This window comes from Rhinoderma darwinii, chromosome 4, assembly GCF_050947455.1.
Source record: "Rhinoderma darwinii isolate aRhiDar2 chromosome 4, aRhiDar2.hap1, whole genome shotgun sequence".
NCBI lineage: Eukaryota > Metazoa > Chordata > Amphibia > Anura > Rhinodermatidae > Rhinoderma > Rhinoderma darwinii.
This window is the reverse complement of record NC_134690.1, coordinates 126,926,505-126,945,124: the sequence shown is the minus strand read 5'-3', so window position 1 is coordinate 126,945,124 and position 18,620 is coordinate 126,926,505. Positions and strand designations below refer to the sequence as shown.

The window sequence follows — 18,620 nt, the reverse complement described above, 5'->3', positions numbered from 1 at the left end:
GCATTTACAGTACCTGAACTATAATATTGTTTTGTGATGTATAAAAAAAAAAAAAAAAAAAAGGAAAAAAATTAAACAATCCAATACAAATGAAGCAAATAATAGAATACAAATAATAGAAAAACAAAATCGAATTTTCTGTCATTTATCGTAGAGGACGTGTGAGTAGTAGAAGACTTATGAATTCTTTACACAATGTGGTCGCACCTGCTGAGTGTTTTCACCGAAAACAGAGTAAGTTCTCTCATTGCAACCAATATGACCACATACACAATGCTACATGTGCTTTTGCTTCAGCCAGTTTTTGCCTTTGACCGCTCCATTTTTTCAATTCTTACACTTTATGTGGTAATAACTTTATAGAGCTTTTATTATCGAAGCAATTCAGATTTTTTTTTGTGATACATTGTACATTATGTTATTGGTACATTTTGGTAGATACATTCTGTGTTTATTTGTCGAAAAACACCAAAATGTATCAAACATTTTAAAGCACTTCCATTTTTCAAAATTCAAATTCCTCTGCTTGTAAGACAGATAATATCACTTAGAATTGTTAATATTTAACATTTACCACATGTCTACTTCATGTTGCCATTTATTTTTTTGGGACGTTTGAAGGCATAAGGTGTTTGACAGGAATTAAAAGAAAGTGGAGGTCAAATGTAAAAATGTCATTTCAATGTTAATAGATTTTTTTGTGTATAATACACCAAGTGTTAATAGAGAAACGCAATTCAATATTTATTACCCTGATTCTGCAGTTTTATAAATATTCCATTTGCTACTGGACTTCAATACAGGCCTCAGAAATGAAAAAGGACCTTGAGGATTTTGGGGCCTCCTTTTTACTAGGATGTTTTCCAGGCACCACTATAAGGCCTCATGCACACGACCGTAGCGGTACGCACGACACGTGATTTGCGGGTCGGACGGCCGCAGAGTGTGCGCCACGGGCCACCTGCAAAGCACATGGCCGTGTACATTAATTTCAATGAGCCCGGACCGCAAAATGTGGCCGTAATAAGACATGTCCTATCTTTTTGCGGTCCAGGCTCCTGGGCAATGCACAGACCCATAGAAATGAATGGGAACGCAACTCACCCACAGATTTACGATTGAATTGCGGCCGCAAAAACACGTTTGTGTGCATGAGGCCTAAGTTGTTCGTATGCATGAGGCCTAAGTTGTTCGTGTGCATGAGGCCTAAGTTTGCAAGGCCTTGAGCTGCCAAAACATAAACACCCATCCAAAAGACCCCGTTTTGTAAATCACACAAATGCTGCATTAAAGTCACGTACATTTGCACTAAAACACATATTTGTACTTTCTCAGTCCCTACTACTGTACACTGCGGTCCCATTTACTGTAAAACAGAGAAAAGAATAGAAAGAAACAGTCCATATTATTTTGTCCGGCGCTACAGGGATTTTTGCACAATGGATGGTCACTCAACACAACAATGCTAATACAGAAAGATGAGCGGCAATGTAATAGCTGCAATGAGAGGTCCATTGTGTTCCGCCTACAGTGTATTTTGTTTTCACATCTTGACATACATAAGCACCAAGGATAAGTCGCTTCATACAATTAAAGGGATGTGGACGGTAATCTGGTGTAAGAAGATTAATGACAATCCACAGACCATATCTCTGACAACTCCTCTCCCGTGTTTTAGGAGATGAACAAATCTCCAGAATAAAACACCTTGAATGAAGTCACAAAGTGAAACATTTTTAATAAAAGAAATTAAGCCCTGATTAAATAAAAACATCCATGTGTATCGCTGAACACAGACCTGCAGCAGAAATAAGCTTCTTAGCCATTTTCTACTGACGACATGTCATCTATTTTCCAGGAATAATGTAATCCTTCGTCAGTGAAAGCTCGTGTGCCGAGGCTTTACAACCGCTTGCACTTCCTCATAAAAAAGCGCTGCAATCCACTTTACTAGATCAGCCATTTTCCCAAAGTCATTTCAAGATATGAACATTGCTTGCACATCTCTAGATTAGTTTTATTTCATCTCGGAAAACACAGATTCAGCCTTAGGGCCCATTCACATGAACGTAAATAACGTCCGTGTGCTGTGCATGGAAATCACGCGCAGAACACTGACTTATTCATTTCAATGGGGCCGTTCACACATGCGTGAGTTTTCACGCAGCGAGGGTCCACTGCGTGAAACTCACTGCATGTCCTATATTGGTGCGTTTTCACGAACCTATACGCCCACTGAAGTCAATGGGTGTGTGAAAACCACTCACACGGATGCACATCCGAGTGCGGTGCGTGATTTGCGCATTAATTCAATTAAATTTTTTTTAAAAATGTGCTTTGCGAGTGCGTGAATAACGCATGCCACTCGCAAAGCACACTGATGCATAACGCCACACACACACGGACCAGATTCACACGCGTGAATCTGATACGCTCGTGTGAATGTAGCCTCCTAGAAATGTTATAATATGGTCCTAAAACGGATCCTGATAATTAACTACAAATCCTATAGGCTCTCTGCATTTTTTTTTATTTTAGGCATGTTTGAGAACCATGCGAATTGTTGGCTTCATAATAGTTTGCCATCAAAGAATTCATAATTTTGATAACATTTAATACTTATAAGACGTATTACTAATCATCACACAGCACTAAGCGTACAGTCCTTCATAACGGTGGACGAAACCACGCCGCCATGTGGTGCCCAATGGCAGCGCCATTGTGCCAGTTATACCCTACAAGCTCATGCAGCCTGCCACTGGGCACTGAAAGCGAGCCAGGCTACGGCCATAATGAAATGACATACCTAGGCCTCCTTCAATTAAACTTGGACCAAAAATACACATCTAAAAATTGCCAATAGTGTTTCACTACCTGCTTTTTTTTTAGGGGGCATTTTTCACATAGCAAATTATGTGCTTAAACACCAAATTGTCACCAAAAATTGCACAAAAACACACCACATACATGGACATGCGTTTTTTTTTAAATGGCAAAAAAATAAATAAATGGATGTCTACGGGAGGAAATGCCAGTAAATGATAGAAAAAAAAACTACAAAACCAGCCTTGCTGCAATTTTGTAAAAACATCACTGAACCCAAAAACACGATAAATAATAAAAAAAATTATCTTGAAAAACGCCGTGTTTGTAGTATGATTTATATTTCCCAATTTACTTCAGGCTAACATCTGGCCGTTGGTTGTTTTTTTTTGTTGCCACAAAAATGCTGCATGTGAAGCCACCCGTAATGATATGATGGGTCTATTTAAAAACAGAGGCAGATTTTCATTTCAAATGTTTCAAAAACATTAAAAAAAATGTATCCTAAGGCTCTGTTCACTCTGCGCTTGGGCTCTATGTTTGGCATATACTATGGGAAGTACTCCTGATGCGTACCCAGATGTGTCCATAGGTGATCATTATCCAAATCTATGCCAAAAGCCTGTCCAGTATATGTCAGTATACCTTTTTTAACTAAATTGAAAAGATTAGTCAGCTAGACTTTTCAATACAACTGGATTAGTTTTTTTTTAAAAAACATATCACAAGGTATGCATCTTTTCTTTTATAATGGGAGTCAGTGGTAGGTGCATGCAATTGTATAGGCATACAGCTGCATACGTCTACCACATATATTCGGCGGCATACTTTAGACGTGTACACTGAACGTATGCACCAAGCGCAGTGTGAATTAAGCTTTAGACTGAGATATTCATTTTATTGAGTGCCTATTTTCAACCATACTCCTTAAGTGCCATTGGTCTGATTAGTATCGAATATGTCAGCGTTTAGCCCCACAGTCTGCATGAGAGTGTTGGACAGTCTTACGTGGCACTCTCCTGCCTGTGTGGCCTTCTATATAACATTTGTTTGTCATCTACATTTCTAAACTCTCGTTTGTCGATATTCCTACCAAAACTGGATATTCTGACTCATTCCTCATAAAACAAAATTTTCCCTAAATATCTTTGGCTTCTAATGTTATTCAGTAACTCTTTAGAAAGATTTTAACATTGACTCTATGGTACATAGCAGAGCACACACTTCTATACAAGTTTCATAGGATATGTGTTACAACCGTTACCTTAGTAGAACTTTCCAAGTTAAGGGAAGAGATTTTCCGCAGGATTGTATCCTTCCTTGTGTTGTTCATTTTTACCTTCCGGAATATTAGAAATCTTCCATACTGAACTTTCTCTCGCATTTACCTCACGTCTAACGGCTTTTGATAAGATTTCCTGTGTAAGCTCTGCAACAGCTCAAACGCTGACAGACTATGTGAGATTCTCCATACTGAGGCCCGCTGACTGTTTGTTCTTCTCACATAGAAGTGAAGACATCTGTTATTTTTTGCGTGTATCTTGCACACAGCACCAGGGCCGGTCATACTCCCACTATCACCTGCCGCACTTGAACAGGGAATGTGGCTTCAATCTGCTGATATGCTCGCTGGCTTTTCCTAATAAAGGCAAAACGCGTCTTCTCCAGCTCTAACACCATTATTTTTACATTACAAGGGAGAGCAGAGTGGTAATATATTCCAGAGATAAACACTTAATACTTCGTCTCTATAAGAAAACAGACAAGGTTTCGCCATCTTTTAACAATGTATTATAGGAATCTATGAAAGCGCTTACACTACTGAAACAAAATCTGCGAATGTTTTACGTTTTTCATGAGAAAAACAGGGAAAATAAGAATAAAATGCTGTGCTGCTTCACTATCTGGGAAATGATTCATATAAATTGGGGTTTCCAGCTCTCTGGAGTAGCCCCCACCTTTAAGATATACTCACCAGCACTGATGGTTTCCGTCAGAGGTGAAAACGAAACATTACTAAACCCACAGCTAAACCAGGAAAGATTGTGTAAAACAGGTGTAACCCCAGTGTCCCAGGGTGTTGTGGATTCCTCCCTGCGGAGTGCTACCATTGCCTGATAAAAAGCACACCATGCGGTTTGTCTGTATGGAAAGTCTGGATTCACACTTCCATGGCGTGGTATTCAGAGAATCCCTCAGGTGATCGGATACCACATATTCTAATCTGGTTGTAGACAATAGATCTCTGTCAGCGTATATTCAGAATATCAGAGGAGAAACAAGGATCAGACAACTTGGAATTCTAACCGACCCTATCCCCCCCCCCCCCTCCCGAGATAAGCAGTGCCTGAGGTACTATTAAAAAGAACATGGATGGTTGGCCAAGCTGAACATGGGAAGTCTGGGCTGACAGCTATATATACACTCATCAATATAAAATATCTATGGACAGGTTAAAGCGACAACAGATATGCTCTAAGACATTAATATTATACGTAGCGTAGCTCATTCTTGCCATGAGAAACACTAGAAGAAACCTGACAGACCCCATTATAAGTCAGATTCATCCGTTATGCCGTTCATGGCTTCATTAAGAATAGAAGCCATGATGGTAATGTGAACAGAGCCTAATATGATCATTCTTAGAACTTTTATAACATTCCCCTGTTAGACTAAGATCTCCTGCAATATCCTATTGTCCAGCAATTTAACTCTCCTGCTGTTCAGGCTGAAAAATGTCAAAGTCCAGGGGCTTTGAGGAAAAAAAAAAGTTTGAGGGACCCCTGTGAAATGGTACACATAACATACATAGTTTTTAACCCTGTGGTGGCCTGACACCTATGGTGAGGCATGTCCCTATGTTATTGTCTAATTGAACAATACAGCAAAATACTCCCCGTCATTATTTATATCACCACAACTGTCGTCTTGTAGAGGGTTTATGTTGACCTGTCGGAAATATCTATACAGTAAGTTGTACATTACAATTGGGACATAGGGAACTGAAGAGCTTACATACTCCATTATTAGGATTACACTTCTGTAGGTGCAATACTGTCCAGGGTGAAGAACAAATGATACGGACTGTCTCTTATCACAAGTGATGGAGAATATGCGAAGAAACCTGGTAAATACCTTAACCGCACAATCCACTTACGTGCCCACATATAGGAACTCACACTTTTAAGTGTTATAGCTTGATGAAATTATCATATTTCACTTCTTTTGAAAACATGTTCGCGTCACCTCATCGTAGACGGATATGACAAATTGCACATTAACAAGCCAAGACACTTACAATGTTCTATAATGATGTACCAGGTCATTTCTCAGTATTCGTGTTGCAGGTGGTTACATCATTTCAGATATTACTCATACGCAGTGTGTCATGCTATTTGATCATTTCACTATACCAGCTCTTTAAGTGGCTTTTATACAATGTTACATCACCCTTAGTGTTTTTTCCAATAAAAACATTATGATAGCAACTTAAAATGAGATAAATCACAAGTTCTGGCCTCAACCACAGTAGACCAATGACTGTACTACACACTAATCGCTGTCTGATGGGATCCACTAGCATTATGCCGTAATTATTTTGCACTAAATAACCTTGTAGAACAAAACGTATTCCTAATTTGTGTGCACGTTTGCGGTCAGTTCTGTCTGTGTAAATGTCAGTTTTCACTGTAGTGTTGGAATTCTACTCATGAACCAGGAAAATCAGATAAACAGTGTCCAGATAAGGCCCCATGCACACGACCGTGCCCGTAATCACAGTCATCCGCATTTGCATACCGTGCTCCCATTATAAAGTATGGGAGCACAGTCTGTAAAATAAAAAAAGAGGACATGTCCTCTTTATTACAGAAGGTTTCTACGGCGTGGACTCCTTCCCGTAAATATACGGGAAGGTGTCCGTGGACAATAGAAGTGAATCGGTCCGTAATTGAAATCTACGGTCGTGTGCATGGGGCCTAAAAGAGTGTTGTAAACTGCTGCACAGCAGTAAATTCTGAGAGAACAGATAAAACACGAAAAAATGAAATGTGGTTACAATTTTTGCTATGTCTTATATACACGCGACCCCAACTGCACAAGGGAAATAAATATTCAGGCAAGACTTTCCATGCAATGGCCCACTACAATTTCCCTGCATTGTCCCATCGTTTTTCACACAGATAAAACAAGCAGACTTTTTTCATTCAAAGAGCTGCGTCTGTAAAATCCTGAAAAGGTTGAGATATTCCGGGTACTGGATGGCTGTTTTTAATCTGGGTGGTTTAAGGGCCGCAGATATCAAGCTTGTTCAGCTGTTCTATGTATGCTCCATCTAAGTCTATGTCAACAACGCCGACCAGCTTCCTGCCAGCCCAACAATAATGTCAGCTAAATACATTACACATATGCACCAGGCTAAACGGGATAGTGTGCCACTGAAATCACGTATAAAATGGCACGAAAGACAAAGCAGTATTCCGTCTCCATTATCAGATTATAAGGAAACAGTCCTTCTAATAAGAAGAGAGATATATAGAACCAGACTGCAGACACTGGAACATCATAGAACAACCTGCAGTTGCTAAGGGACCTTAATAGGTTTCTCTGAGAGTTCAGAGCTGGGGCCTCTGGTAGGTGAAAGGTTAGAAGACCACCATAAAACAACTGATGGCACTGGCAGCTGTGTATACCCATAAATGTCGCCTACATGTGATCTTAAACCGAGCAGCAAACATTTACACAGAGCTGGCAGCAACCTCTTTTCAATGTGCGGTACTGGAAACTCATTCTGTTAATTTCAAGAATATGAGGTAAAATCTATCAAAATTAGACATTACAAAAGTGGAATCAACTTTTTTAAATATTAAATGAATACAAATTCAATATATTTCACCAAAAACAATCCACTGACTGGGAAAATTAATTGAAAAAAATGCAAATGTTTCTTTATCAGCAAATCAATAAGAGTCGAGCGCAGAATTTCATCTCACAAAGCTATAAAGTTATTGATAAGGGGTTATGAATTAATAATTTTGTTTTTACAATGTATTATTTGTTGTTGATGAAAATCTACCATATTTTACAAATTTACTTCATAACTTTTTTCCAAAAAGTCTTACAAGAGAGCATTTTTCTGTGCATTGTTTGTGTGGGGCACCACTTTAAAAAGATAAATTAAAAGAAATATCTCTCATGTTTAGTGTGTGCCAGATTCATCAACAGACTGAACCTATCCGATTACAAATGTGAATAAATGGTGCTGGGCTTCATAAATATGGGTTCTAGACGGAGCGCACTATTTCTCAATGTATTTATGCTAGGAAACTGATAAATCTGCCCCAATGTGTTCATATATTTGTGCCCAAATTACAACTGCCCAGCTATGGCCTCCATGTAGTGAAGAAAAAGGAATTTGGCATATCTATCAGAAGTTCAAAGGAAAATGGTTCAATTTGCAGATATGTTACTATCTTTATATTTTTTACATACTTGGATTTTTTTTTTTATGAAGCAAAATCTATTACATGTGCCCTAGTATGTTCTCTTACACACACACACACACACACACACACACACACACACACACACACACACACACACACACACACACACACACACACACACAATTGTGGCATTTCCAATCTTTTTCTAGATTTACAAGTTTTCATTTGATTTGCTTCGATAAAAACTCAACATGTCCTCCTATTGAACATATAGAGGACAGGAGCAGGTCAAACAACTCTCGTGTTCCCTTACGTATACAGTAATGGGAGCTCTATAATCTGTTAAAAAAAAGGGCCATCCAAGTGCCGAGTCAAAAATGCACCAGTTCATGCCATGCTTCAAAATGTAAACCGGGCATGAAGACACTTACCAAATCTCTCTTGTCCTGCCGCTAAATTAAATAATTCTGCGGAGCCTTACAAAGAAATAACAGGAAAGCTGACGAGATTGGATATCTTAAATGTACAGAGATGAAGCCTGACACTTTACTCCTAGAAACCAGTCACTTTTCCTCAGGTCAGTCTGACCTACTTCTAAACTCACAGCGCAATATTTCCCACTTCATTTCCCTTCAGCCATTTCAAAAGCTTTCACAAATATTGTATTAATAATTAAGATGGCTTTTCTTTATAACCACTGCCAGAAGGGCGAAAATTATTCTGCTCACCAGACGTCTGCCTTAAAATATATTTAACACAAACAGCTGTATGCTTCCCATTATGTCCAGAACATGATATCTCCAATAGAAGGACCAGGACAGGCCCTGTTCAGATTAGAGAATCCAGACCATGTTCTGTAAAAGCTGAACTAGTTGGTCCAATTGTGGTATTTAAAGGGAACCTGTCACCAGCATTTCACCTATTGAACTTTACTTATCTCTCACTGGCCGCTGCTATCAAAAGCTCCTTGCCGTTATCCCCTGTCCTAAACTCCTCATTTGACTGCAATAATTTCGCCCTTTTTATCGTAATAATCCGGTGTCCCTTTATGCGCACACACCTGAAGAGGATATCAATGCACAAGCGCGGGATTTTGTGTGCTGGGGAAAGGCGAGGAGCTGTCAATCAAAAGTAAGGAGGCGGGGTAAACTCGGAAAGACTTGAGGAATGAAGATATGACTCTTTTCAAACAAAGATTTGACTCTTTTCAAACGAAGATATGACTCTTTTCTGCTCATTAGCATACGGTGTGCGAACACTAAAAAACTGAACACTAAAGCTACAGAGCCAACTAAGAAGATAATTATAGGTTACATAGAAATGATTTTTCACCCACTGCCACCAGGTATTGCTGGTTTAATAGGTGAAATGCTGGTGACAGGTTCCCTTTAATAAGCCAATCCAGCGTCAGGATAGGTGCACCTGCCATCCATCCTTAGAAAGTAGACATTGCTTATTTCTTAGTTAGGGCTGAAAGAAAGGATCTCATGTGACGCCTGTGGCTCTGCTGATTGGCTAAGAGGGCTTATAGACACATACTGAAAGACATTATCCAGGCTCCCATCTTAGTATTAAACGAGGAGGTTTAACAAACACATTTGTATCCACTAGTTCAGCTACATTAGGTCATCCCTAAAATGTTTCCCACTGAACACTTTTACGTCACATAAACTAAATAGGTCATAATTCGTGATTGTCCCACTGTTGATACTCCCATGGATCTAGAGAACAGGGGTGCCCAGTCTCTGTTCTCAGCAGAGTAGTGGCTGCCCATGCACAGTCACCCTCTATTAAAGAAGTTGTCTCATCAGGACCTATTAGGGCACATGCATGTCATAGAAGGGGGTCTCCCTACATAAGCATGTATTCATTTGAATCGCCGCCATGGAGTACGTCTCCACCAGCTAGATACGTGGCCAGCTGGGACTCCTACCGAGGAATTATGAAGCCGGACCTGCAGTGATCCTCTGATCACTGAGCTAGCTTCAATATAGTAAGGGATTGTCATGTTGAGACAACCCCTTTAAAATAAATGGGTAATAATAAAACTGTTCACGTATGCTCTAATGAAGACAATAGCACATGTGAAGCACATTATATTGTCTTCTGTTAAACACACTAAAGAGTCTAAATCTGTACTTCAAGTAGTCACATCCTCCCTGAACTACAAAGTCCAGCATGCAAAGCTGTTGGTAACATTACAGGACAGCTATTAATGTCTGTCCATATATTATAAATCTTTCCGAATTCAAGGTCTTACCTCTATATTGATTGGCAGAGACTATATATATAAATGTTAGATTCAATCTAGTTCCAGTGCTCCTGGCATAGACTCAACCATCAGGCATGTCCCTGCACAGTGAGGGGGGTGGGGCGGAAGAGTTAAGCCCTTATTCACACGATACGGTTTCCCGGCCGGGTGACGGCTGTTCATAAATCGGCCGTCACCCGGCTGCAGTAGGAACAATAGACCCCTAATGGGGCTATTCACACGACTGATTTTTTGACGGCCCAGGAAACCTGGCCGTCAAAAAATGGGACATGCACGATTTTCGGCCGTTTACCCGGCCACCCGGCTCCCATAGAAGTCTATGGGGCCGGGTAATACACGGCTATCACCGGAATGTGTCCCGAGTGATGGCCATGTATTCCGTCGCTCGCGCTCTCTCTCCTCCTCACAGTGCAGAGTGCATGTGAGGAGGAGGGTCTTTTTTTGCTCCCTGTAGGAGTCGGAATCCCCAATCCCCAGCCGGGATTCCGCTACAGGAGAAGTGAGTGACTACACTGTCCATATATGGACACAGTGACGTCACTCACTTCAGAAGCGGAATCCCCGACCCTGTGGCCGGGGATTCCTCTCCAGGAGAAGTCAGTGACTAAACTGTCCATATATGGACATTGAAGTCAGTGACTTCTCCTGGAAGGGGGGGGGGGGTGGGTGCAACCTACAGGGGGCTGTGTGGCATTACCTACAGGGGACTTGGTGGCATTACCTACAGGGGACTTAGTGGCATTACCTACAGGGGGCTGGGTGGCATTACCTACAGGGGGCTGGGTGGCATTACCTACAGGGGGCTGGGTGGCATTACCTACAGGGGGCTGGGTGGCATTACCTACAGGGGGCTGGGTGGCATTACCTACAGGGGGCAGGGTGGCATTACCTACAGGGGCAGGGTGGCATTACCTACAGGGGGCAGGGTGGCATTACCTACAGGGGGCAGGGTGGCATTACCTACAGGGGGCAGGGTGGCATTGCCAACAGGGGGCTGGGTGGCATTGCCAACAGGGAGCTGGGTGGCATTACCTACAGGGGGCTGGGTGGCATTACCTACAGGGGGCTGGGTGGCATTACCTACAGGGGCAGGGTGGCATTACCTACAGGGGCAGGGTGGCATTACCTACAGGGGGCAGGGTGGCATTACCTACAGGGGGCAGGGTGGCATTACCTGCAGGGGGCTGGGTGGCATTACCTGCAGGAGGCTGGGTGTAATTACCTGCAGGGGGCTGGGTGTAATTACCTGCACGGGGCTGGGTGGCATTACCTGCAGGGGGCTGGGTGGCATTACCTGCAGGGGGCTGGGTGGCATTACCAACAGGGGGCTGGGTGGCATTACCTACAGGGTGCTGGTTGGCATTACCTACAGGGGGCTGGGTGGCATTACCTACAGGGGGCTGGGTGGCATTACCTACAGGGGGCAGGGTGGCATTACCTACAGGGGCAAGGTGGCATTACCTACAGGGGCAGGGTGGCATTACCTACAGGGGGCAGGGTGGCATTACCTACAGGGGGCAGGGTGGCATTATCTACAGGGGGCAGGGTGGCATTACCAACAGGGGGCTGGGTGGCATTGCCAACAGGGAGCTGGGTGGCATTGCCAACAGGGAGCTGGGTGGCATTACCTACAGGGGGCTGGGTGGCATTACCTACAGGGGGCTGGGTGGCATTACCTACAGGGGCAGGGTGGCATTACCTACAGGGGCAGGGTGGCATTACCTACAGGGGGTAGGGTGGCATTACCTACAGGGGGCAGGGTGGCATTGCCAACAGGGGGCTGGGTGGCATTACCTGCAGGGGGCTGGGTGGCATTACCTGCAGGGGGCTGGGTGTAATTACCTGCAGGGGGTTGGGTGGCATTACCTGCAGGGGGCTGGGTGGCATTACCTGCAGGGGCTGGGTGGCATTACCTGCAGGGGGCTGGGTGGCATTACCAACAGGGGGCTGGGTGGCATTACCTACAGGGTGCTGGTTGGCATTACCTACAGGGTGCTGTGTGACATTATCTACAGAGGGCTGTGTGTGGCAACAAATTTAAATGAAATTCATCCGATTTGAAAAAGGACAGGGAAAAAAACGGATGCAAAACGGGTCAAAATCGGCCGATAAAAACGGCAACAGGACCCGGAACGGAATCGGAACGGATGCAAACCGGCCGGGAAAAACGGACGATTTCATCGGCCGACACACGGACCCTGTTGTCGGCTCTGTGCTTGGCTGTCTAAATCAGCCCCATGAAAGCGAATATGGTTGACAGGAAATAGCTTCTTCTTGTATACTGATGAAGGGTGCAGAAGTCAGTAGCACACAAAGCTGACCTTCACTGCAGATGTTAGTACCCAAAGGATTCAGAAGAACTGTCAAGTTTAAATTTTTGGCTGTATGTACACTTACAAAGCCTATCATTTTGAGTGTAAAGTGGATAATTTGTGCATAAAATATATAGTGGTGGTTCCTGTTAACTGGTTTTGTTTTAGTCAATGGCCATATTATACAAGAACAGAAAAGTGAATTGTCAAATACATTAATTAAGTTTAACCAATGTCCGGCCCCAGCACCACTGCGGAGTACAGCCGCCTTCTCCTGGTCACTATACATTGATCTTCACATTGACACACAACACCCATCAGTGAACAACTCCTCACATTGATGGGGGACCAAGTCAACTATTCTCCTACACATAAAGCTTTCTTTTGGCCCAGACAATGAATGCATTTAGCTAAAAAACAATTCACTGACTACACCTTACTCTTCTCACTGGAAACAAAACAAAAAAGCGACCATATTAAAACCACTTGTTTTTAACAGAAGTAAAAGGTGGAAAAATAGAAACCTGAAGTTAAGAGTGTTTGTTTCTTAATAAGGCAATGAAATATAAAGCCAATGCCAGTGAATGTGTAAGACGCAATTGTGCCAGTCTGCCAAGATGCGATAATCACCTGTGATTAGAAGTTCGGATTCTTTCTAGTGACAAGTTCATCTGACTATAACAGTAGTTAATTCTTCTATCTAAAAAAAAACCCATATCTATAAAAGGTACATGACTAGTACAGTGAAGGAACTATTTACATCAGACTGACGTGATGACAGGCCAGAAAGCTACCCAGTGGCATCTGACACAGGAACGCTGCTATTATGGAAAATCTGTGAACAAAGCCACAGGAATAGATTTGCAACTGCTCTAAAATAGATTAAGGGTTAGCACCTTCATAAAAAGAAAAACTTTCATAACCGCAAACCAGTCAGAAGATATCACAATGGACACAGTGGGCACGATAGACTTACAAATGGAGTCCCCCCTTTCTGTTAAACTTCTTATGCTACCCGGTCGCTATTGACCGTGCCATCTAAGGGCCGGGATGGAAGCTAAAGCCTTTTCTGGCCATTGCGGTTTGAAACAGCTTTTACCCACTGCTGATGGAGTGGGTTTAGCTCCTACATTTACGAAACTGCGCAGGGACTACTAGCCACCCGCACAGTAAATGTATAGCACAAGAAGGGGTTAAAGGAACACTCTGGGCAACATTTATACACTGTTATGCCTAGTGCAGGGCTTGAGGGGAAGGAGCATGAGGAGGGAATGTCTGTGTCACCCACTCAGGCCCCGCACCAGGCATATCAGTGTTGCTTGAAATGAGCGTGGCCACATCTCCTGACTGAAGTTTTAAAAAGGAGGAAACAGCAGCCAGAGGAGCAGGCAGTCCTGTTGCCTAGGCAACTGTGCGACGCTGTAAGCTTCTCCTGCAAAGGCTTCAGCAGCCGAACCACCCGCTCTATCCTGCCTGTATCTCCGGCTGTCCATTCACACATGGTGTAATTAATCTTAATTTTCAGTGTACAATTTTTTTTTTACAAAAACCCATTCACGCTGCATAAAAAAAATCTGTGTGTATGTTAAGGCAGATATTCTAATGTGCTGCATGCTCTATATGTACTGAGGGTATGTTTAAACATGGCAGATTTGACATTTTACATTTCTCAACAGGGTTTATAAAAATCCATGCACATTCTGCAGGAATAGTCACATTCAGATATATGGTGCAGATTTCTGCTACAAATCGACCGCTTTTCAACATACCCTAGGGGTGTATTCAGATATTGCAGTTGAGATGGGGTTTTTGCTGAACGCCCGAGAACTGCACAACAAAAACTATACACGGTTTTACCATGAATTGCCATGGGTCCGCAGCTGGCACAAGTTAAGCCCATTAAAAAGGCAAAACCATGGCAATTTGTGTTAAAACCAAGTGCAATTTTTGCTATGCAGTCCTCAGCTGCATGGCAGGAACCGTACCTCGAATGCACCTTTTCTGCAATGTGTGGATACACCCTAAGGGCGGCTTCCCACATAGCGTTTTTCAGAAAAATGCTGTGCTTTTGTTCCTACCATTTCTTCTTGTGCCTTTTTGGCCAAAAATGCTGCGGCCAGATGTAGATACAGAAAGTCAATAATGAAATATATAACGCACTACAAACAATTCTAATAATGTATGAATAAAAAATAAAAAAATTCATGCCGTTTCTTACAAGCCAAACAAAAAAAAACTATCTGAAGTGTGAAGGAAGTCTAAGGCCTGGATCCCACAGACAGATTTGATGACGTTTTTGCCTTCGTTTTTTTAAAAACCAAAGTCAGAAGTGGATCCTAAAGGAAGGAAAGGTATAAAGAAAAGACTAATACATCTCCTTTCTTTTGTGTCCACTTCTGTGTTAAGCTAAAAAAAAAAAACGTGAACCAAGAACTGCATTGAACTGTGTGTGTGGTCCTGGCCTTACAGTGATTCTCTGGGCAAAAACAAACAAAACACTAAATGTTTTTGCCCTGCTGGGGCTCAATATTTGACGCTAAATTACTTACCTATGATCTTGTAATGTGAAGATTTCCAGGAATCTCACCGCTCTGCCGAGTAGTTCACAACACCATGAATGCCTGCACCAAGTAGAGTCAAGAACGGTCTATCCATCTGTATAAAGAAATACTCCCTCTGCTAGATACCAGAACAGGGAAAGTATTTTAGATGACCGGGTGCCGAGGTTATCATGAACCAGAAAAAGCAGAAATCTCAGCCATGCAAGTAAATATTATGTGGACAAAAATGGAATATTTATTTTTTGCCAGGAAAATCACTTATTATAAACTTCCATGATGCTTATCAACTACCATTAGAGGACTATATGTAAACAATTACAGGTGCACCCTAAAAACTCTCAAATCGATGTTTCAGAACTCCACCATTACTGGTATCGTGTCCAGGCATGTTTATTTTTCCTACAATTGACATTTTTTTCCTTTAGTAAACAATATTAACATTATATAACCAACATCTGTAAGGCAATGGGGGGCTATCGTGTATATATAACATCAAATAAAGTTATAGTAAATGGTGGGGTCGCAAAAGTTTCACCTACAATGTGTCGAATAATAATAATACATTCAATTGCAAACTATAAACCCTGAACACACACACTAATATATACGCACACACACATATATATATATATATATACACATTCATTCATTATGGTTCTCAATTACTTATTGCCATATAAATCACGCAAAAGTAGATTGAAATTAAGGTACACTATAATAAAAGATGCACTAAGCAAATACCTTACCGCTTCAATGTATAAATATGTAATAATATATTGTCCACATATTGGCGAACGTTGCAGTGCAACAGCAACAGAACAACATTCATCTGATATGCAGTCCTAGAACTGTCCGCACCTCCTAATGACCTCTCACATGGCCGGCGAACATCAAAGTGCTAGCGGCTTGACACATTTTTCGAAAGGGCAAAGCAGAAGGCTGTGTGGTGTGTAAAGCAGGTGGAGAAGCAATAATGCAATACAAGCATTGATGTTATGTCAGAGGCAACATTACAACACACGCTGCAGTCTCTATGCACAGGCCTTCCCTATCCATAGATATACAGCAGATTCTTACCTGATAGGCACAATTTTCCTGGTGTACCATCTCAGAGCATCATACAGCAAGAAGAGATCACAGAAGATGCAAATACCGCACAAGGATTACTGCATCCGAAGACAGGGGACCGAAAGAACGCCCTACAGGACGAGAAGCTTTCTGCAGACTAAAATGGATGCTGCTTCTGCTGTTTCAACCTGCGCAATAGCACTACCCTCTCCGAGCAGCGCTGGTGTCCTAAGGGAGCGGGCGATGAGGCTTAATAACATGTAGTTGGGACGGAGATGGGGGAAGGGAGGGCTAGCTCATCACTTACACAATTGGCCAATTATTCCATGGATACAAAGGAAAGGCTGAGGCTGGTGTGACCTTCTGGGGCTCAGACAGGCAGTTAACTGGTGTGGAAAATTTTTGCTCATTAAAAGATGAAAAAGCAAAATAAAACATTGGGGAGGTTAAAGTAAACATACGAATAACCCTGTGAACATAAATGACAAATGCAGGCAGCTCATTGTTAAGAGCGACGTCACGTCAAAGGACGGAAACATACGCTGTAAAACTTTGGAATATGAAATATTATTTGTGCATAAGAAATGTGTGCAGCTAGGAAAGTTAAGGGTTAAAACATAGAACATTATTTATTACTACGCACAAAATTAATTTAAGTGTCTGAAAAACAGTAATTATAATTTTGGGGAAAAAAATAGAAAAAGTTACAAATAAAATCTTTATACATCATGCAAGAAGACATCTGCACCATCATCATCATGTATATTATATTATCCATATCTATAGATTCTGCATTATAGACCTGGGAGACACGGTATGGTCTTCCAAGAAATAAGCCCACAACACGCTGACCTCTGGAAGGACCACGCCTCACCAGTCTACAGCATTCCCCTTCCCATCAATTATTAATAGTGTGATGCGAAGAAGAAAAATGAGAATGTAGCACAAAATCCGTGTAACCAGTAAGCCACCAGCTATGTTATGTAACCAGGCTGGCATCCTCTGTCATTTCCACTCCGCCAGTTTATAGGTCCTTGTTCTAATTATTAGTGAAAGTTGCTGTTCACTTCGCCTTTGGCAGCAGCAGTATCACGTCTCGCTTCATCTCATTGGAAGAAACTTAAAAAAATATATATAATTAAGAAATTGTATCTTTAAGAGTGTCATTGAGATTCCTACGTAATGGTAAAGCTGTGCCAGCGTATTGTGGGCTGCCAATTACAGTCAGCTGTCGCCCTTCACAACATATACAGAGATTTAATTAGAAATTCACTTCAGCTTTTCAGAGCGCGCTGGCCCCGGGAACTGCACACATTCCATTACAGTCTGAACGGCACTGACTAAACAATCCTTTCTATAGCCATGCCTTGGGATTGTGGCCTTTACAAATAGCCCTTCTTCTATTGGCTGTGACAGGGCTATTGTCAGCGTGCTGAACACACAAAGCAGTCAGAATGGGGGGCTTCTGGTGAAAAGTGATGGAATGTGTACAACATGGTGCAGCTAATGACAGGGCTGCCATTGCCCGGGAATGGCTCCAGCAGAACATATACTTGCAAGCATTCCTTTTACAAGGAAAAAACTAAACAGAATGTGGCACAGTTGCCCACAGCAACCAGATTGCAGATGTCATTTCTGCTCTGCAGGTTAGAAAATAAAAGATCTAATAAGTGATCACATAAGCAATAACCAGGGTATTAAGAAAAATTAACATTAATCTGGAATCAATCACATAAACAAGTGATATAACTTTAAGGGCATGCCCACACGTGGCGGATTTCCTCCGCAACTGTCCGCATCAATGCCGCACAGAATCTGCGTTGCAGATTCTGCAGCGGATCTGGCCAAAATGTGCAGTAAATTGATGCGGACTAGCTGCTGCGGACTGCGGTAAAAGTGCTTCCCTTCTCTCTATCAGTGCAGGATAGAGAGAAGGGACAGCACTTTCCCTAGTGAAAGTAAACGAATTTCATACTTACCGGCCATTGTCTTGGTGACGCGTCCCTCTTTCGGCATCCAGCCCGACCTCCCTGGATGACTCGGCAGTCCATGTGACCGCTGCAGCCTGTTATTGGCTGCAGCCGTCATTTAGACTGAAACGTCATCCTGGGAAGCCGGACTGGAGACAGAAGCAGGGAGT

At 42.2% G+C, this 18,620-nt stretch overlaps 1 protein-coding gene across 4 annotated transcripts in view; it reads right to left on the bottom strand.

Annotated features, from left to right (window-relative positions):
* Window positions 1–18,620, bottom strand: part of SCHIP1 (schwannomin interacting protein 1) — a 508,162-nt gene that overhangs the window by 13,770 nt on the left and 475,772 nt on the right. The window contains exon 1 of one of the 4 annotated variants that reach the window (XM_075861558.1): window positions 16,490–16,738. The exons of the other annotated variants lie outside the window; for them this stretch is intronic. Coding sequence (XP_075717673.1) covers window positions 16,490–16,519 — 30 coding nt within the window. The 5' untranslated portion in view covers window positions 16,520–16,738. Of the gene's footprint in view, window positions 1–16,489; window positions 16,739–18,620 lie in introns of those variants that run through there. 4 annotated transcript variants of the gene reach the window in all.